The sequence below is a fragment of the Schistocerca nitens genome, chromosome 1 (assembly GCF_023898315.1).
Source record: "Schistocerca nitens isolate TAMUIC-IGC-003100 chromosome 1, iqSchNite1.1, whole genome shotgun sequence".
Taxonomy (NCBI): Eukaryota; Metazoa; Arthropoda; class Insecta; order Orthoptera; family Acrididae; genus Schistocerca; species Schistocerca nitens.
In genome coordinates this window covers 1068355239-1068376917 of record NC_064614.1, presented here as the reverse complement: position 1 = coordinate 1068376917, position 21679 = coordinate 1068355239, and the positions used below count along the sequence as shown (strand labels likewise).

At 44.3% G+C, this 21679-nt stretch overlaps 1 protein-coding gene across 1 annotated transcript in view; it reads left to right on the top strand.

The window, feature by feature from the left end:
• LOC126198198 (nitric oxide synthase, salivary gland) overlaps positions 1 to 21679 on the top strand; it is a 730749-nt gene that overhangs the window by 631816 nt on the left and 77254 nt on the right. The window contains exons 13-14 of the mRNA XM_049934702.1: positions 7332 to 7399; positions 16229 to 16381. Of these exons, the coding sequence (XP_049790659.1) occupies positions 7332 to 7399; positions 16229 to 16381 (221 nt within the window). The remainder of the gene's footprint in view (positions 1 to 7331; positions 7400 to 16228; positions 16382 to 21679) is intronic.

Below are 21679 nucleotides of genomic sequence, written 5' to 3'. Positions count from 1 at the left end.
ATTTTTTGTCTGCTGCTGTATACAATAATGCGAGAACACCCTTTGTGATCACTTAGAGACTAAATGAGACTCGTAACTGATAATTGGATTGCCGATGATGTATTGGACTCCGAGGGTTCGTCGGTGTTCATGCTGATGCTAACTTCGATATTAGTAAATACGGCACTGTGCCTCCAAACCCTAATACCCGCGACAATGGACTCTCTTCTAGCAATAACAGGTGTTCCAAGACGGCTGAGGTGACGCTCTCCATCAGAAATTACAGCCACAGGTAATCGTTACCTCTTGCTCCCGTACAGTAGTATCAAACCGTAGGGCGTAATCAATAACAAGCAAGGATGACTTATTCCACTCTTTGGAAGAGAAAAGCATCACAATGCACTGCAGAGTTGATATGGTACAGTCTCGATTCGATACTGCCTAAGATATAATTGTATTTTCGACATCATGTGAGTATTGTTGTGATAAAACAAGATGTTACATTCTGGAAAGCTCAAGGAGACATATACACCCGCACGCCAATCTATGATGACGTCCATGCTTACTTTAGAAGTGGTTTTGTTGAGATGTCCTCTCCTGTGGCGATATCTTTCTCCTGTTGTCTTCACTTTTGTCGGAGGAACGTCTTCAGGGAAGTCCAAACCCAATATTGCCACTCGGACCGAGTTACCAATTACGATGCTGAATATTGATTACTGCCGAAAGTTAACCTACCATCTCTATACAGAAATCGCCGAGACTTCGGCCCCTTAATCATTCGAAGTCGCTTGAGATCTAAGTTTCTCGCGACTACATCCGTGTATAAAACATTATCGGTTTACTTGTCACCTCAAATCTGGGTACAATCTCGAGCTTTCTATGAAATCTTCCATCGTCTGCGTAACGAACTTTTGTGACTGCTGTCGTGGTGATCATTGATAGCCCATGGACGGCTAGTGATTGGTCGCGTTTGTCATCATTACGTTATGCTGCCAGATATTAAGCCCATGTCCGGACTAGTGGTTTCAGGGCTCCTGTAGAAAAGTAAACAATTCAGCGCATTAATACGTATATAGGTACACAACTACATTATTTTGAGCACTGCTCCGCTTCAGCGACGGTTAGATATCACTAAATGAATACATATCAGTCAACCAGTAGAAAAAATGTGGTTTTATTCAACCGTATACCATTGTTTCGACGAATTTAAACCCGTCTTCTTCAGAAATACACGTAGTTAAAATTTCCCATTGGAAAAACACCAAATAATGAGACGGTCTGACGATTGTCGAACGAAAATATGCTGTCAGCGCGAATTATTGTACACATTATTAAATACAGGGCTATTACAAATGATTGAAGCGAATTCATAAATTCACTGTAGCTCCATTCATTGACATATGGTCACGACACACTACAGATACGTAGAAAAACTCATAAAGTTTTGTTCGGCTGAAGCCGCACTTCAGGTTTCTGCCGCCAGAGCGCTCGAGAGCGCAGTGAGACAAAATGGCGACAGGAGCCGGGAAAGCGTATGTCGTGCTTGAAATGCACTCACATCAGTCAATCATAACAGTGCAACGACACTTCAGGACGAAGTTCAACAAAGTCCACCAACTGCTAACTCCATTCGGCGATGGTATGCGCAGTTTAAAGCTTCTGGATGTCTCTGTAAGGGGAAATCAACGGGTCGGCCTGCAGTGAGCGAAGAAACGGTTGAACGCCTGCGGGCAAGAATCACGCGTAGCCCGCGGAAGTCGACGAATAAAGCAAGCAGGGAGCTAAACGTACCACAGCCGACGGTTTGGAAAATCTTACGGAAAAGGCTAAAGCAGAAGCCTTACCGTTTAAAATTGCTACAAGCCCTGACACCCGATGACAAAGTCAAACGCTTTGAATTTTCGGCGCGGTTGCAACAGCTCATGGAAGAGGATGCGTTCAGTGCGAAACTTGTTTTCAGTGATGAAGCAACATTTTTTCTTAAAGGTGAAGTGAACAGACACAATGTGCGAATCTGGGCGGTAGAGAATCCTCACGCATTCGTGCAGCTAATTCGCAATTCACCAAAAGTTAACGTGTTTTGTGCAATCTCACGATTTAAAGTTTACGGCCCCTTTTTCTTCTGCGAAAAAAAACGTTACAGGACACGTGTATCTGGACATGATGGAAAATTGGCTCATGCCACAACTGGAGACCGACAGCGCCGACTTCATCTTTCAGCAGGATGGTGCTCCACCGCACTTCCATCATGATGTTCGGATGGATCGGTCGTGGTGGAGATCGTGATCAGCAATTCATGTCATGGCCTCCACGCTCTCCCGACTTAACCCCATACGATTTCTTACTGTGGGGTTATGTGAAAGATTCAGTGTTTAAACCTCCTCTACCAAGAAACGTGCCAGAACTGCGAGCTCGCATCAACGATGCTTTCGAACTCATTGATGGGGACATGCTGCGCCGAGTGTGGGAGGAACTTGATTATCGGCTTGATGTCTGCCGAATCACTAAAGGGGCACATATCGAACATTTGTGAATGCCTAAAAAAACTTTTTGAGTTTTTGTATGTGTGTACAAAGCGTTGTGAAAATATCTCAAACAATAAAGTTATTGTAGAGCTGTGAAATCGCTTCAATCATTTGTAATAACCCTGTATACTGGCCCCTACGATCAGGGCTTGAAAAGTAGGAATATTTAAAATCCATAAAGAAAACCAATGAAATAAAATGATCATATTACGAGCTGCATGCCGGTGGGCCATATTCATGGTAAGAGAAACACACTCAAAAATCGCAGACACTTCCGGCTTGCACCGTACCATGCACATATTCAGCATGAAATGCTTCAATTGGCCTTCGGTGCACTCGACGATATGCGTCATTTGAATATAGGCACAGAAGTGATTCATCAGACAACGTTACCTGCCACTAGTCAGCTACTGTCCAAGCTCTATGATTTTAGCCCATCGAAGACCCGCAGCTTTATATGCCTGTATGAGGAATGGCCTCTTGCGAGGTGACCGACTCCGAGTGTCCATTGCATGCAGTTCCCGTCGCAATGTTCTTTCGCTGACGTGTTGGGATGGACCCTCATTCACTGCCTGCAGCAATTCCTGTCGGATTTGGAAGTGATTATCATTTACAAGCGGTGAAAGACGTCTCCAGTCCCTCTCAGTTAGGATCTTCTTGCGATCACCATTCTGACGCCGTGCTACGTGGCCATGTGTTATGCACCACTGCACGTAGACACGCCTAACAGTCCGCCGCGAAACACCAACAAATCCAGCAGCTTCACACACAGCGTGGCCATGGGCAGGGCCAAACACGATTGCCCCTTTTCGTGACTCGGTCACGTCCTAATTTTTTGAGTCATCGTTCTTCTGACTAGTTTAATGCGGTCTGCCACGAATTTTTCTCCTGCGCAAAACTCTTCATCTCAGAGTACCACTTGCAACCTACGTCCTCGATTACTTGTTGTATGTACTCCACTCTCTGTCCTTCTCTACAGTTTTTGCTCCCTCTAGTACCATGGAAATCATTTCCTCATGTCTCAACAAATGTCCTATCATCCTGTCCCTTCTCCATGTCAGTGTTTTCCGCATATTCCCTTTCTCTCTGATTCTGCGCAGGACCTCTTCGTTCCTTACCTTATCATTCCACCTATCAATATTCGTCTGTAGCACCACATCTGTGATTCTCTTCTGCTTCGATTTTTCCACAGTCCATGTTTCACATCCATACAATGCTGTGCTCCAAACGTGCATTCTTAGAAATTTCTTTCTCAAATCAAGGCCTATGTTTGATTCAGGTATATTTCTCATGGCCAGAAATGCCCTTTCTGCCAGTACTAGTCTACTTTTGAAGTCCTCCTTGCTCCATCCGTCATTGGTTATTTTGCTGCCTAGGTAGCAGAATTCCTTAACTTCATCTACTTCGTGACCATTAATCCTGAAGTTAAATTTCTCGCTGTTCTCATGTCTGCTGCTTCGATTTACCATCAGCCCATATTCTGTACTCATTATACTGATAATTCCATTCAGCATGCCACGTAATTCTTATTCACTTTCATTCAGGATAGCAATGTCATTAGCGAATCGTATCAATGATATTCTTTTACCTTGAAGTTTGATTCTACTCCTGAAACTTTCCATCATTGTTTCTTCGAAATACAGCAGGGGCGAAAGAGTACATCCCTGTCTTACACCCTTTTCGATCCGAGCACTTCGTTCTTGGACGTCCGCTGTTTTTATTCCATCGTGGCTCTTGTATATATTATATATTACCCGTCTCTCCCTGTAGCTTACCCCTATTTTTCTCAGAATTTCGAACATCTTTCACCATTTTATATAGTCGAACGCTTTTTCCAGGTCGACAGATCCTATGAACGTTTCTAAATTTTTCTTTAGTCTTTCTTCCATTATCAGCTGCAAATTCAGAATTGCCTCTCTCGAGCCTTTACCTTTCCTAAACTAAACTGATCGTCATCTTTTCCATTTTCTTATCCATTCTTCTGTGTATTACGTTTTGCAGCAACTTGGATGCACGAGCTGTTAAGCTGATTGTGCGATAAATCTCGCACTTGTCAGCTCTTGCAGTCTTCGCAATTGCGTGAATGATATTTTTCCGAAAGTCAGATGGTATGTCGCCAGACTCATACATTCTACACAGCAACGTGAATAGTCGTTTTGTTGCCACTTCCCCCAACGATTTTAGGAATTCTGATGGGATGTTATCAATCTCCTCTCCCTCATTTGATCATGGTTTCTTCTCAGTTACCTTCTTTGTACCTATGTTTTCCTTTCCAACTTCTGTGACTGCCTTTTTTAGAGATGTCCGTTCCTGGTTCAAATGGCTCTGAGCACTTTGGGACTCAACTTCTCAGGTCATTAGTCCCCTAGAACTTAGAACTAGTTAAACCTAACTAACCTAAGGACATCACAAACATCCATGCCCGAGGCAGGATTCGAACCTGCGACCGTAGCGGTCTCGCGGTTCCAGACTGCAGCGCCTAGAACCGCACGGCCACTTCGGCCGGCTGTCCATTCCTCTACAACTGTACTGCCTACTGAACTATTCCTGTTTCCCTTAGAGAACTTCAAGTGTATCTCGTTATTCGCTATTACTTCCGTATCCCAATTCTTTGCGTATTGATTCTTCCTGACTAATTTCTTACACTTCAGCCTACTCTTCATCACTACTACATTGTAATCTAAGTCTACATCTGCTCCTGGGTACGCCTTGCAATCCAGTAACTGATTTCGGAACCTCTGTCTGACCATGATGTAATCTAACTCAAACCTTCACGTATCACCTGTCCTTTTCCAAGTACACCTCCTCCTTTTGTGTTTTTTGAACAGACAATTCGTTATCACTAGCTGAAATTTATTACAGAATTCGATTAGTATTTCTCCTCTCCCCTTACTTGTCCCAAGCCCGTATTCTCCTGTAACCTTTTCTTCTACTCCTTTCCTTACAACTGCATTCCAGTCCCCCAAGACTATTATATTTTCATCACCTTTTACGCACTGTATTACCCTTTCAATATCCTCCCATACCTTCTCTCTCTCTCTTCATCTTCAGCTTGTATCGTCGGTCTGTATACCTGAACTACCGTTGTCAGTGTTGATTTGCTGTCAATTCTGATAAAAGCATCCCTATAACTGAACTGTTCACCGTAACATACTCTCTGTCCTATCTCCCTATTCATAACGAATCCACTTCCCGTTATACCATTTTCTGCTGCTGTTGGTATTACCCTATACTCATCAAACCAGAAATCCTTGTCTTCTTTCCACTTCACTTCATTGACTCCTACCTTATCTAAATCGAGCCTTTGCATTTCCCTTTTCAGATTTTCTACATTCCGTACCACATTCAAGCTTCTGACATTCCTTGCCCCACCTCGCAGAACGTTATCCTTCCGTTGGTTATTCAATCTTTTTCTCATGGTCATCGCCCCTTTGGCAGCCCCCTCCTGGAGATGCGAATGGGGGACTATTCCGGAATCCTTTGCCAATGGAGTGATCATCATGACACTTTTTCTCAGATACAGGCTACATGTCCTGTGAACACACTTTATGTGTCTTTAATGCAGTGGTTGCCATCGCCTTCTGCATCCTCTTGTCGTTGGTGATTGCCGATTCTTCCGACTTTAGGGGCAGCAGTTACCCACCCCAAGGACAAGAGATTGCCCCGAGCCTCTGCTCTTCCGCCCTCTTTGACAAGGCCGTTTGCATAATGAGGGTGGCTTCTTACGCCGGAAGTCTTCGGCCACCAATGCTGTTTATTAATCAGACGTTAAGCGGTGGCGGGTTTGGAACACAGGACCAAGGACGTTTTGATTAATAATCAAAGACGCTACCCCTAGAGCACGGGTTTGCAACGGGTTTACATTTATCCCTGTTTGTGAACAATGTTCGCTTGGAATACAAATGTTTCACTGATCGCTGCTGCCTTATGCTGCCGGCCGCAGTGGTCGAGCGGTTCTAGGCGCTTCAGTCTGGAACCGCGCGACCACTACGGTCGCAGGTTCGGATCCTGCCTTGGGCATGGATGTTTGTAATATCCTTAGGTTAGTTAGGTTTCAGTAGTTCTAAGTTCTGGGGGACTGATGACCTCAGCTGTTAAGTCCCATAGTGCTCAGAGTCATTTTTGCTTTATGCTCACGTAGAGGCAGTGCGCTCGCAGTTAAGAATATGACTCGATTGTTGCACCATCTGTAAAGGTTTAACGATTTGTCTATGCTTGTGCATTGGAATGACTATTTTTTTATCCAGTCACGTTATTATTATTAACCCTCAGACATGTTCCTCCCAGGTTACAAGCTGAAACCTCGACGGGGCTCTAGCCTCTTTCATGGCCACAGTTATTGGATACCTTTCTGCGTTTACTTATTATCACAGACGTGACCATTTATTTTCAGTAGACTGATATTTTAATAGTAATGACCAAAATACTTTAACCGCAAATCAGACAGTGTTTCAAACAGAACAAAAACATAAGTATTGCATATGCCATGTCAGACATAATGATTCACATTACAACTTCCAAGATAGCGTAGAGGTGGGAAAACAAGTTTGGTTCCCTTTATATGATATACAGAACTATGAGTTTTGCCGACGGCTGAAGATACCGACACATGCGGTACGTATTTACGGTACTGATTATTTCTCTTCATCCCACGATGATTCGTATGACCAAAAATTATGCTTACGTAGCAGACTGCGTTACACGTTATATCACATCCATAAACTGTCGACAACCTTCTTACGTGGAACAATTCAAGACACACACATACACACAAGCATTCCATAGCTATCAAATAATTGTGACCTTGCATTTGTTTCTGTGTTCCAGATGTTCGCACAGAACCTGTACGCTATGAAAATGGACGAGGAGTCTACGGACGGCTCCAACAAATTCACGTGAGTATTGAGTTGCCTGGCTATAATTGGCGGAGTTAGGTGTACATCATTATTCCAGTTGTACTGGGCTGCGGGAGCTGTTGAAATCCGAGACACTTTGGGTTCGCTGTTATTAACTTTGTTACTGCCATGTACATTCACTAACCTGTAGAAGAAATAGACCGCACAGCTCCACTTAAAATAAACAGCCAGCCAGTATTGATATATTTCACGCTGTAGCTTCAGTGTGACGTCATTCGCAGCTTTTCAGTGTCGTCTTTCGGCTTATTAATAGTAACCGTCATCCTTACCTTTAAGTAATTTTTGTTTGGCTGGGGAGTGAAATACGGATAAAGAAAACAAATTTATTTCAGCAGCACCCAGTGTAGCGAATGTAATGAATTCACTGCCTATACAGTGGGAGAGGCATGTGAAACAGTGCATTCATAATAATGTGTTTACTTTCAATGACACACAAAAATCACTCAAATAAAAGTTGCTGGAGGTGATAGGGCATAAATGCCACGCATCAGTATTCGTAGTTGAACAGATTGAGCAGTACGAAGGTCAGCTTTGTGATTTTTAAATGACACTACATTCTGTTTTGACTCAAAGAAAAAAAGTGATTCTGGATGTGAAAAATTGATATTATTATTTTGTAGGTCTGACACGAAATAGACGATTAAAAAAACATTTCAAATTATGGTGCTTCTCTTGTCCTTACTTGTTGGAAGGCGAGCCACACCAACGTTTATGCCACTTAGTCGTTGGTATAAAGGACCCTTGGTTAGTTATACTTCACCAGTCAGTTACACTTCACCATGTTGAAGGATTTGAATAAGATTCATTGCGAGCACTGACAGCGTTATTCAAGTTCATTACGAGATATGCTTCAGTTCGTTTACAGAAGGCTACATTCGTAGTAAAGATTTGCTTAGTGAAATCTTCGTATAGGTCCCAGATCTTTATTTCTAGGTTTGCAAGACATTTTTAACAAATGAATATTGTGTAGACTTGATATTAATTTATGGAGGTACTTCATCAAAGCACACTAATAACTGTAGAAATGTTAATAATGTATCAACATTTGGAGCAGTTCTTATGAGTGCTGCAATAATTCAATGAGACTTTGACATGACACAAAGAAATGTTCTGTGTATTCTTCAGTAATCATGTCTCACTATATAAAGATTTATACACACTGAATTCGAGTAGCAGTGCTGTCAATGAGTTCCGCAGAAAGTGCATACTCGTATTATTGAGAACATATTGTGAATGGATTTCGGTGCACCTCACAACAGTCGGGATCTGTACGTCACCCTCCCCCCCTCCCCCCACGATTTACAATCCACAACTGGTCAAGAATCTGTTACTTATTTTCTCTGAGTATGGCATAAACGTTGTGATAGGCACCATTCAGTCCGCCACAAGAGCAACAGAAGAATCTCAACGTTTAATGATTTGTTTCTGTTCATTCCCCAGGCAGATCCTTTCACCTCCAGGAACTTTTATCCGAAGCACTAAAAGGTCTCTGTTATTCCTTCATAATGTATGTGTTATATATATTTTAATTTCTTAATTTTGTCCAAAAACTGGCTTCGTTAATAAGACATGCTTTTTTGTTTCATATTCGTGCTATGTGTTCTGTGGTCGTCATGCATCTGTGGCGCTTGCGTATGGAGCTTTATTATGCTCGAGTAACGTCTGTTTCTAATTTCAATGATGATTAAATACACATCTCTAGTTGCACCAATGGTTCATTTTACCATTATATTCGAGTCAGTGTTGTTGCTCAAAATTTGAAGTCTTGTCCTCATGGTAACGTTGTAGTTGCTTTAAAGAAATCTACGTTAAGTTCAGGGAACTTTCGAATCCTGCCCCGTGACGTAGACAGACGCATCGGTTCAGCATCAATTTTAAGAATCCCAGAGTATGTAATGGATATTGACAAACGATAAGTATATTCAGAGCTATTTGTCGTGAATTCTCGAAACTACTTCGCCATTTGCCACTATTCCATTTCGCGATAGAAAATGACAAATGACCCCACATCTCAAAGTTTCCAACAGCATTGTACCCCCAACTCGCGACAGGCTTTCTAGTCTTACAAGCAACGTAAAAACCAAGAATGTGGATAAAGAAAGTATTCGCAAGCTTCTGAATTTTACCAGCCTGAGAGCAAAATAATATGTATAAACCTCAAAAATCTGTACTCTCTTAGTACATGGGCGTCCGTAGAAATTTATCCAGGAGGGCGTAAGATTCCTAAATTGCCATAACTGACTCCGTGAGTTTGACAACTTGTAGGGCCATAAGAAATAAATTTGACAGGAATCTTTCAGAAGTTGTATCTTACTACATTGATCTTCTCAGAGTTTTTTAACTAGATTATTTTGATGTAGAAATGATAAACACGTTTCATTAGTAGATACATTTTCTGTGTTATTAATACGAATATAGATATTCACAAGAAATGTTTCTATTCACATATCAGTAATGTCCAGTTACTAAAAAAACCGAACGATCGAAAAAATCCTGTTGGAGAGCAACAAAAACCTAGGATAAATGCCAAATTAATTCTTCTCAAACGGTAGAAACAGAATTAAGCTTTTTGAAAAAAGTATAGCATTTACCACCGGTAAAGCGAAATTTGCCTTTTGTGAGAGTCAGAGCAAAAGAAATGCACAATGTTCTCTTGTAAAGATCCAATTAATTATTTTCCATACCTCTGATATTTTTACAGTATGTTGATACACTGCTGCTCTCGTCTATTACTTTCCCCTCTTTGGGGAAGTGTGAGGGGGAGTTTGTAGCCTTTCGGCTTTTACTCCCCTGTGAACGTGTGTGTGTGATTTTTCTATAGTTTTTAGGGTGTCTGTGATATGTGATGATTGTTTTGAGTGTGTCTGGTACTTGCCTTAGGTAGGCGAGAAGATTGGTGTTATGTGGGAAGGAACAGGATTAGGGGTTGGGTGTTGGGATTTTCTCTTCGACTTAGTCGTCAAAGATCGTCATAGGGCGCTTGTGCTTATCGCGGGACATGTCATACCGACCTAGGGAGTGGATTAGTGCGTTTCCGGATCTGGAAGAACCCTCATAGAAGGCCCTTGCCAGATCCTGGAAACGCTCTCTCAGGAGTGGGATTTCGGCTGCGGCGTGCAGGTCGTCTGTGGGGAATCCAAGAGGTAGACGCAGTGCCCTTCTGAGGGCGCGGTTCTGCAGCCTCTGGAGTTTGTCCAGGTGCTGCTTTGCCGCGTATCCCCAGACAGGGCACGCATACGCCATTACTGGCCGGATCAGGGCCTAGTACACATTTACTGCTACTGGGTAGGGAAGGGAGCTGGTTGTGTTCAGGATAGGGTATAGGATGGACATTCTGGCGCAGACCTTCCTGTGGACCTCGTCTACGTGGGGTTTCCACGTAAGACGAGAGTCCAAGGTTACGCCAAGGTACTTGGCGGTTCTGCGCCAGGGGAGTTGGGTTCCGTTTAGGTGAAGGTGGAGGGGGGGACGTTGAGGAGGTTCGCGCCTTCCGAGCCTGCGGGTAATCAGCATTGCCTCGTCTTCTCAGAGTTGATGGTGACGCGCCAGCGACGGGCCCAAGTTTCTGTGTCATCTAAAACCTTTTGTAGCCTACGGATGACCAGGTCCTTGTTCGCGTTTCTCGTGTAGAAGGCTGTATCGTCAGCGTACTGTGCAGTGTGCACCAGGGGGGCCGTTGGAGTGTCCGCAGTGTACAAACTGTACAATACGGGCCCCAGGACCGATCCCTGTGGCACCCCAGCACGAATACGCCTTCTGGTGGAGGTGGTAGTTTCTACTTTGACGGAGAAAGTCCTATTCGTGAGATAGCTCTTGATCAGCTGAACTATGCTCCAGGGAAACCTTTGTGTGTACAACTTGTAGAGTAGCCCTCTATGCCATACTGAATCAAAGGCTTTGGCTACGTCTAGTAGCACTATCCCGCAGTAGCCTCTGTGGTTGAAGCCCTCTGTGGCTGCTTCAACCATTCTCATGACCTGTTGTGGGGCAGAGTGGTTCTGCCGGAACCCAAATTGGAAATCTGGCAGAATTTGCTCTCTGGTAATATGTTCTTGTATGGGTCTTAGCAGGAGGCGCTCATAGATCTTGCTGAGAGTTGGCAAGAGGCTAATCGGCCTGTAGTGCTGCGGGAATAGAGGGTCTTTCCCTGGTTTGTGTATCGCGACCACTTCCGCATGTTTCCAGCAAGCTGGGAAAACACGGGATCGAGTAATCTCATTCTTGAGAGACAAAATGCCATCCCTCCAGACTGTTTCCGTCCGTTTCAACTGCCTTACGCGACCGTGGAACTAAGGGCTGTACACATGCACGAGAGAAGGTAGGACCAGCACGTTTGAAGCACTATTTAGTAACCCTTACAAGGGACACATCATCTTCAGATCTCGTCCCACGAAGGGATTCCTTCAGTTTACCGAAGAGCTGGTAATAACACTGTGGTAAACGAAGTAATAACTCTAGGTAATGGCACAGTGCCTGGTGAGGACTGTAGGGTGAGTGCCGCAGTGGCGTCCTCGCAAGCTTTGTGATCTCGGTGGTGGTTTTCTCACTGTCATGTGGCCCCGCGTTATCACGCAACAGCAAAACATTTGCTGTTTTGCCGGTGTTGACAGTTCATTCACTTTTACGCGTTTGTCAGCCAAAATCAGATTGTGAATACGCTTCACATTGCCTCTAGCCGGTGCAGGGCTCGATCTGCCATTGCGCAGTAGGTCCCGAGAATTGGCGTCCCTAGTTTCAACAGACTAACCGTACGGCGATCAACAGCGCAATCCCCATACACCTTCTTCAACCTCTTGTGAATGTTTTTCACTGTGTCTTTCATAACACAGGAACTCTACAACATGACGTGGCTCAATGGCTCTGAGCACTATGGGACTTAACATCTATGGTCATCAGTCCCCTAGAACTTAGAACTACTTAAACCTAACTAACCTAAGGACAGCACACAACACCCAGCCATCACGAGGCAGAGAAAATCCCTGACCCCGCCGGGAATCGAACCCGGGAACCCGGGCGTGGGAAGCGAGAACGCTACCGCACGACCACGAGATGCGGGCATGACGTGGCTTCAGAGAAAAATCAAGTGCTGCTACTGATTATTGGTTTCAGGAGACTTAACACCTAGGATCATCAGTCTCTTTTTCAACCTCTCCCTCCCCCACCCCCAGAGTGGAATCAATGTACCCTTTCCGTCTGCGTCTATAGTAAGTTCTACGTGCAAGTGTGAGAGAGTTCCCCAAATGTTTGTGTAAATTGTATATGAGGCAGATCGTGGATACCAGTGCGGTATTCACCTGTTGGGGTGTGGGATACCGCCCAAAACCAAATCCAAGCCTTCGTCGGTAATCCTCTGGGGACTTTAACGTTGTGCATTTCTTTTGGACAGGCGCCACATAAAATTTATAACCTCATATTCCAGGAAGGGACAAAAGATTTATTTTGCTCCCTTTTCTTCCGCTCTCCACTTTCCCAGCCTCCTTGCGGACGCCTATGACTCTCACTTAAGTACAGTATGTCCATAATTAACATTCCAGTTTAAAAAGGCTGTAGAAATAGAAACACTGTTCAGAATGGCGTCAAATTTAAACAGCATATTACTGACTCAGGGAGAAATATCATGGCACAAAAAAAAATTAACGAAAATTTGGTCAATATACAGCGTCAGAATATGAACGCCAACGTACGCCCAACATGACCGTCTCGATGAAAGATTACGAGCTGCTGGCAAAGCTCTTTTTGCAAGAAAGGCGGCTGTGCGTCAGTAGCTCTGCACAAGTCCTGGACACCCAAGGTATGGAATAAGGCACCGTTCCCGTGCCTGCTAAGGGCCAAGAGAAACTTGTTACAAAATCCGACAAAAAGATAGATTCTTTTGAAGTGCAATGTGGCAGAGGGAGGAAAGCAGTTGATCAATCATCTGTCGAAGATGTGGCATGTGGCCATAGCATTGCCGGGAGAGAGGGGAGGGGGGGGGGCGGTCGGCCGATGGTGTGCAAACACCAGTGCACGGGGAATTGCCCGAACGTTGGACATGCCTGCGAGCATGGTGCATAAGATCCTACAAAACTTGATGCATTACTATCCGCACAAAATCACTCATGTTCAGGAGTTGCTTCCTGCTGATCTGCCAGCAAGACCAACGTTCGCTCAGGAATTTCTAGCTCAAACGGAAATGGACAATGAACAGCCATGAAACATTCTGTGGACAGACGAAGCCCATATCCATTGACATGTCAACATACAGAATTGCAGAATATGGACAAGGGAAAATACTCACGCGCATCAGCCGGAACCACTTCATTCTGCAAAGCTGACCATGTTATGCGGGTTGACGCATCTTTTGCCGTAGGGCCGTTATTTTTCGAGGAGATAAGTCCTGCGGGTCCTTTTACCTGTACCGTCTCTAGTAAACGCTATGATAGTTGTTTGAATACCAACGCCATCCCGACCCTTCAACAGCGTGGATTTGTGGGTAGGGTCATTTTTACGCAAGACAGCGGTGCTCCGCACATTGCACAGGCAACAAAGCAGTTGCAGCAGAGACGTTTCGGAAATAACAGATTTATCAGCCGTCATTTCCCTATAACCTGGCCGTCCAGTTAACGTGACCTTTAATCATACGACTCCTGGCTGTGAGGTTATGTGAAAGATGTGTTCAGTGTCCCAATTGCGAACGTAGCTGAACTGAAGACACGCAATGCGCAATGCATTCTGAACGTGACGCCGGAGACACTCGGATATGTTGTGAAACATGCTGTTTCTCGATTTCAACTTGCTGCCGAAAGCGCTAAACACCCTGTTGAACATGTCCCGCGCCAGTCTCACAACAGTTAAAAACCGATGTCATTTTAAATTGAACGTAAAGTCACAATAGCGGAACCTTTTTTTGAGGTTAACGGTTCGGTCTATTTTAGACCATCTTCATGCTCAGAGAAGTTAGCGTTCGTGGAGTTGTAGCGCCTGCTCCGTTCATTATGGTATGTCTGAAGATGGTCTAAGACAGACCGAAACCACTAATCTAAAAAAAAAGTTTCTTGCAGTTATGACTGTTTACTTTCATTTTGTCCGCCTCGTTAGCTGAATGGTGAGGATGACGGACTTCCGTGCTAAGGGGCCCGGGTTCGATTCCCGGCTGGGTCGGGGATTTTCTCCGCTCAGGGACTGGGTGTTGTGTTGTCTTCATCATCATTTCATCCCCATCCGGCGTACAGGTAGCCCCATGTGGCGTCGAATGTAATAAGACCTGCACCAAAGCGGCCGGACCTACCCGGTAAGGGACCTCCCAGCCAATGACGCTAAACGCTCATTTCCATTTCCACTTTCATGTTAAAAGAGAAACGCTGTTCTCCAAGAGAAATGGTCTCAAAAATTACCGGTGCTATTTTGCTTTTTATGCTGTTTCTGGCCTCAGGACGAATAAAACACCGATTTTTCCCCATCCCATGTTGTACGACCTTCCCTTGATGGATGTTGTGTACATAGTTCCGCGTAGTCAGCGCGTACACAACTTTCCCACTAGAGCGCGCACCGATAAGCACAACAGCGCAGGCGCAGCGCTCGTCCCTCTCCGCACTACGAGATGGCGCTGTCTTAGAGACGGACCAAATTCTGCTTCCACCGATCCGCGTATTAATATGTAACGCAGCCAATGAGATTGCTGCTAACATAGAATCTTTTCTCCTCGCGGATCAGACTCGCGCAGTGATACCTGAACGCGCGAGGTATAATTACGAGTGTACAGACCTCCGATTTGTCAGTCTGCATTTGTCTGTACCAGTCTATAGTGAAGTTTCAGTCCGCGCCTAATAAGATTATCATATTCCTGTACATACCCATGAAGAGAAATGTATAGACACTTTGCCAAGTATCAGAGATATGTGAGAATAAGATTAACGTACCAAGACCAAAGGAACTTCAGATTGTCAATTGTAAACAGCATCCAGAATCAAGTTACGTAATATCTATGATTTTTATTATTTTAATAAATGTGTGTGAAAATTAATCAAGTTCTGTTCAAAGTTGGTCACCGTCAATCTGCTACTCTAAGCGTGCAAGTGGCGTTTCTATCGTCTGACCTAACGGCAGAAGATAAACACGCCACGATAAGACCACGAGACATATTGCTGACACTCGCCTACTTCGTTAGAGCGACAAGTCAAATAATCTGATGGTGTGTGTACCGAAGGTCTTACAGTACGCACACCACAGATGCGCCTACCTAAGTAACAGTGCCACAACTGCTGACTGACGAACTTGTGCAGTCGTGCATATAGAACGTTACTGATGGTGTAACGTGCAACTGAAACCACAGGCCTCGTAACGCCCTTCATCTGTCATTTGTAGCCAAACCCAACAAGACGCTTACAGTGCCATCAATTGGTAAAATTTTTATTCCATGACGTTTCCCCCTGCATCAATAATATGCTGTTCAAATATGACTTCATTCTGAGCAGTGGTTCTCTTTCTACAGCGTTTTGGAGCTGAATCATTAAAAATGGAAACGGCGTGCAGTGTAGGAAGTAGGTACTGGCTCTATGACCAGTTACCACGCAGAGTACTGACTAGTATCCGTTGCAGGGAACACCACCTGTCATCTTTCGAGAGTAAGATCGATTCCCTTTGCGTGGCTCTTTTCTGTTAGGGAAGGCAGGGAATACTTTACGATTTTGCTGGAGATTGCTGCCATAAATAACGAGCGAGTAGCTCGTCGAGGTAATGGGGCTCCCGCCGCAGGCTGGGAAGGGGGCTGTCAGGGTAGTGACGTGTGGCGGTAGTGCGCCGACCGCTGATCGCTTTCTGATGCCGCAGCATGGCGAGCTCCAAGTCGTTCATCAAGGCCAACAGCCAGACGGAGCTGGCCGGCCTACAGGTGGACCGCAAGCTGGACCGCCTGGACTCTCTGCGCGGCTCCGTCAGCGACATCATGTCCGAGGACACGTTCGGCCCGCTCAGCAACGTCAGGTAAGCGCTTCCGCCTGCTGCCTGTGCCGCACGCCTGCTGTGTGTTAGCTTACTGTGTACCTGTCTGAACCTCAACTCTGGCAGAAAGGTGTAAGTTCCAATGCTTTCAGAAATTTGGCGGTGACTGGGTCCACAGACCCTTTGAAATTTTTAAATGAAATCATTCCGCTTTAGGCTGTTAAAACATTTTTTATTTCGATTACAATTTCGAGATATGTCATTTTCAAGCAGTCTCAAAGCAGTCAGTCGTCAAATACAGTACATGTAAATGTGAAATTAACAAACGTTGAAAGAAAAAATTTCAAATCTACTTACGTGGGGAAATACACTGAAAAGCCAAAGAAACTGGTACACGTGCCTAATAAGGGCCCCCGTGAGCACGCAGAAGTGCGCAACACGACGTTCCATGGGCTAGACTAATGTCTGAAGTAGTGCTGGAGGGAATAAATCCTGCAGGGCTGTCGGTAAAACCGTAAGAGTACGAGGCGCTGGAGATATCTTCTGAACAGCACGTTGAAAGGCATTCCCGATATGCTCAATAATGTTCATGTATGGCGACTTTGGGGACAGCGGAAGTGTTAAACTCAGAAGAGTGCTTCTGCAGAAATTCTGGATGTGTGGGGTATCGCAATGTCCTGCTGGAACTGCCCAAGTCCGTCGGAATGCACAATGGACATGAGTGGATGCAGGTGATCAGACAGGATGGTGTGGCCAAGCGGTGCTAGGCGCTTCACTCCGGAATCGCGCTGCTGCTACAGTCGCAGGTTCGAATCCTGACTCGGGCATGGATGCGTGTGATGTCCTTAGGTTAGTTACGTTTAAGCAGTTCTGAGTCTAGGGGACTGATGACCTCAAATCGTAAGTCCCATAGTGCTTAGAGCCATTTGAACCATTTGAAGACAGGATTGTTACGTACATGTCACCTTTCAGAGGCGTATCTAGACGTATCAGGGGTCCTACATCAATCCAACTGCGCACGCCTTACACTATTAAAGAGCCTCCAGCAGATGGAACAGCCTCCTACTGACATGCAGGGTTCATGATGTGGTCTCCATACCCGTACACATTCCATCTGCTCGATACAATTTGAAACGAGACTCTTCTGACCAGGCAACATGTTTCCAGTCATCAAGAGTCCAATGTCGGCGTTGATAGGCCCAGGAGAGGACTAAATCTTTGTGTTGTGCAGTCATCAAGGGTCCACGAGTGAGCCTTCGGCTCCGAAAGCCCATATCGGTGATGTTTCGTTGAATGATTCGTACGCTGACACTTGTTGATGGCCCAGCATTGAAATCTGCAGCAATTTGCGAAAGGGTTGCACTTCTGTCGAGTTGAACGATGCTCTTGAGCGTTCGTTGGTTCTTTTAGCGGATTCCCGATTTTCACGGCACACTGATGAAATGGTCGTACGGGAAAATCCCCACTTCACCGCTACTTCGGATATGCTGCATCCCATCGCTCTAGCGCCGACTATAACATCACGTTCAAACTCACTTAGATCTTGATAATCTGCCGTTGTATCAGCAGTAACCGATCTAACAACTGCGCCAGACACTTGTTTTATATAGGCGTTGCCGACCGAAGCGCCGTATTCTGCCTGTTTACATATATCTGTATTTGGACACACATGCCTATACCAGTTTCTTTGACGCTTCAGTGTAATACAAGTACTAATAAAGCTGTGATATGCTGTGTAGGAGCAGTTGGCACGTGGTGGTGTGACTTTATCTGCTGTTCCACATACCACTCGTGTTAGAAAGCTGGTGAAATAATTATATAAACACTTAAATTAAACTTTAAATCTCGTATATTAGGCATGGTAAATGGATCACAAAAGGGCAGAGATAACATACAAAGAGTGTGAGCTATGGAGTCAAAGTGCTAATAAGTGAAACCCCTATTTTACGTTCCCATGCGGTCCAGACTTGAAAAACGCAAAATTGATGAAAATGCAAAACTGAGGAAAATGTTATAACCCCCCCCCCCCAAATATGAGCAAAAATTGTCTCCAGTACTTTGTATAAAATCTGTCAAATTGAAGGAAATAAAATGTACATTACAATGTTTATACAATAAGTTGTGCTAATGGATTTCATCAGTTGTTAAAAAAAATCACAGATATGTAACAGAAAGTAAAAACTCATAAAAAAATTGAAATTGGTATCTGGGTACAAGGTAATCGAGCTGTTTTCCGACATGATACGACTACAAATTATACGTTCAAAACACGTGTTTTAGGGAGATCATCCTTTGCGCTCTCCAGAAGGAAGCAAAAATTGATGATCATGTTGCATTAAACCAAAAACATCACAGCAGCTAAGTGGCTAAACCAGAAACATAAATGCGGACATGTAATTAATGACATACTTTGTCACCACTGGTGTTTTGTTTAATTCCTTTCTTATGGGCCGCACTTCATATGCTCACCACTGTTTAAATGTTCTTTTAGGCTTGATGGGATCTGATAAAATGAATTTTCTTCCCCAATTGACGTTACCAGCTTATTAGAAGTCGGTTCGGTAAATTTCTCTCCACTGTGTAAAATGTAAATTTGAAAGAAATCTCAGGTGCTAGTTTCGCTTTATGCCCTCTATCACTGGCGCCAATCTTTAGATCTACAGTGTGTGTGGTACAAAGTACATACGTCAGTACTGTATGTAGGGAGAAACCTCCCTTGTGAATGACTCTATCTGTTAGTGAAAACCGTATCAAAATCCCTAAAGCACATTCTCAGCTTAGCTTCCACACACAAAAAAAGAAAAAAAGCGGCAGGGGACACTTAAATTCATCGTAGTTCAGCCAAGTTGCACAAAATGTTTATAAATTATACATACAAATCTTCCTCATGAAACAGGCTGTTAGTGGAACCGTATCAAAATTCCTATACTAGTTCCGAGATTAGCCTTCACATACCAACAGAAAAACGCGACAGAGGACTTTAATTCATCACAGTTCAGCTATTTTCCACGAAATGTTTACAATTTATATGCGTAAATCTACCTCGTGAATCAGTCTATTAGTGAAACCACAACAAAATATGTGCAGTACTTCCTGAAATTGGACTTCAGATAGATAGAAAAACGCGCCAGTGGACTTTAATTAAGTAATATATATGTAAATATATTTTACCAACATGTTTGAATACATTAATACAGGCCTATAATTTCAGAATGGGTATTTTCTCTGCATTTTGACTGTGACGCATTCCTCTGCATATGAATTACACCGTAGTAGATAAACACGGTCCAGTCACATTACTGTGAGCATCGCCTATGTTCGACGTCATCGTGTAATAACCAGTCAGCCGTCAGGTGCCAGCAATAAGAGTGGAGGGTATGTACGAGGGCTATCCATAAAGTACATTACGTTTTGGAATTAAAAATAAATAAAGTATTGGAATTTTTTTTATTATATACAGATGAAAGCCACACTTAAATACTACTTTTCTACATAGTTGTCATTTAAATTAAGGCACTTATCGTAGCGATGGACGAGCTTGGAAATTCCTTCGTCGTAAAATTCGGCCGCCTGCGCCTTCAACCACGTGGTTACCTCTTCTTTTGGGACAGAAAAGGTGTGATTTTTGTGGATTTCCTGGAAAGAGGCACTACAATAAACTCTCAAAGGTATTGCCAAACTCTGCACAACCTCAGAAGAGCAATACAAAACTAGCGCAGGAGAAAGTTGGGCTCAAAGATCTTGCTGATTCACAACAACGTCCGGGCCCACACGGCAAATGCCACTCGTGAAGTTCTCGAATCTTTTAAGTGGGAGTTGTTTCCTCATCCGCCGTACAGTCCCGACCTGGCACCGAGCGACTTCCACTTATTCCCAGCAATGAAGAAGTGGTTGGCTATGCAGCGTTTTGATGACGACGCACAGCTTCAAGAAGAGGTAACCATGGGCACGATGACTGGCTTTAGCGCCAAGTGTGGAGGCACCTCCGAAGCGCTAAATTTGTAAAGTGTTCGAGTGCTGCCGTGGCTAAAGCATACCGTGCATGACAGAATGGCTCAATCCTATCCTGGGACCGATCCAACTGTGGTGCACTACGGGCCATAGATGACAGGGATGAATGACGGCTGCAGAGAGGTATGCGGGCTTATAGATGTGCAGCTGCTGAGCAGCCCAGATGAACCAAGGGGCTACCAGCGGAATGTCGCCAACGACCGTGGACCTCTGCAGCAGGTGCCCCTTTCGTGCACCCATGTTGACTGATGTTTATCGGCGACGAAGGCTGGGATTTGGATGCCAATACTACAACTGAACGTCCAATGAGTGGCGACAGGTAGCCTTTTCAGATGAATCTCATTTTAGGCTCCACTGAACAGATGGCCGTTGGGGTGTACGGTGCGAAACGTCTGAATGCAAACATCCTGCAACACTCGTCGAAATGTTCCAGGCCAGCAGGGATTCCCTGTGTGATCTCGTCATCCTGGAACGCACAACGGATCAATACAAGTATGCATGTATCATTGGGGACCATGTCCACCTCTATATGCAAATTGTTTTTCCCTCGGCATGAAGGCATCTAGCAGCAGGACAAAGCAATGTGTTACACAGCTCACAGTGTACGTAGATAGATCGAAGAGCAGCAGAATGGTACCAAACTCTCCAGCTTTAAACACAATCGAGAATCTGCAGGACAACTTGGATTGGGCTGTTCGCCCTGTGGATGCTCAACCGAGAAACCTAACGCAGCTGGCACTCTCATTGACCTTCTTTCTGCACGTCTTACAGCGGTCTGTGCTGCAAAATGTGGTCAGTCAGGTTTTTGACAGGTGGACACATTAATGTGACTGTTCAGTGCACAAATTTATTATAATTATACATTTTTGTTGGGGAAAAGGAGATTTACACTGGCAATAGCAAGAAAAGCTTTCCTGAAAAAGAGGCAGTTGTTAGCATCGAATACAAATATAAGCGTTCGTAAGTTATTTCTCAAGGTATTTGTCTGAAGTGTGACAGTGAAACGTGTCTGACAAACATTTCAGACAAGAGGAGAATAGAATCTACTAGGAGAGAATAGAAGCTTTGATGTGTAGTGATACAGGAAAATGCCGAAGATTACATGGGTAAATCGAATAACTATCGAATAGGTGCTTAACCAAACTGGTATAAGAAAAATTGAATACAGTAGGCAGGTGCAAATGGATGTCGGTTTCAGTAACTAAGGAGACATGAAGAGTCTTACACAAGACAGACTATCTTGGAGAGCTGCAAGAAACCAGTCTTCGCACACAACAACAACAAAAACATGGTTGTCATGATTTTCTTCTGCAAGAAATACAATCACAA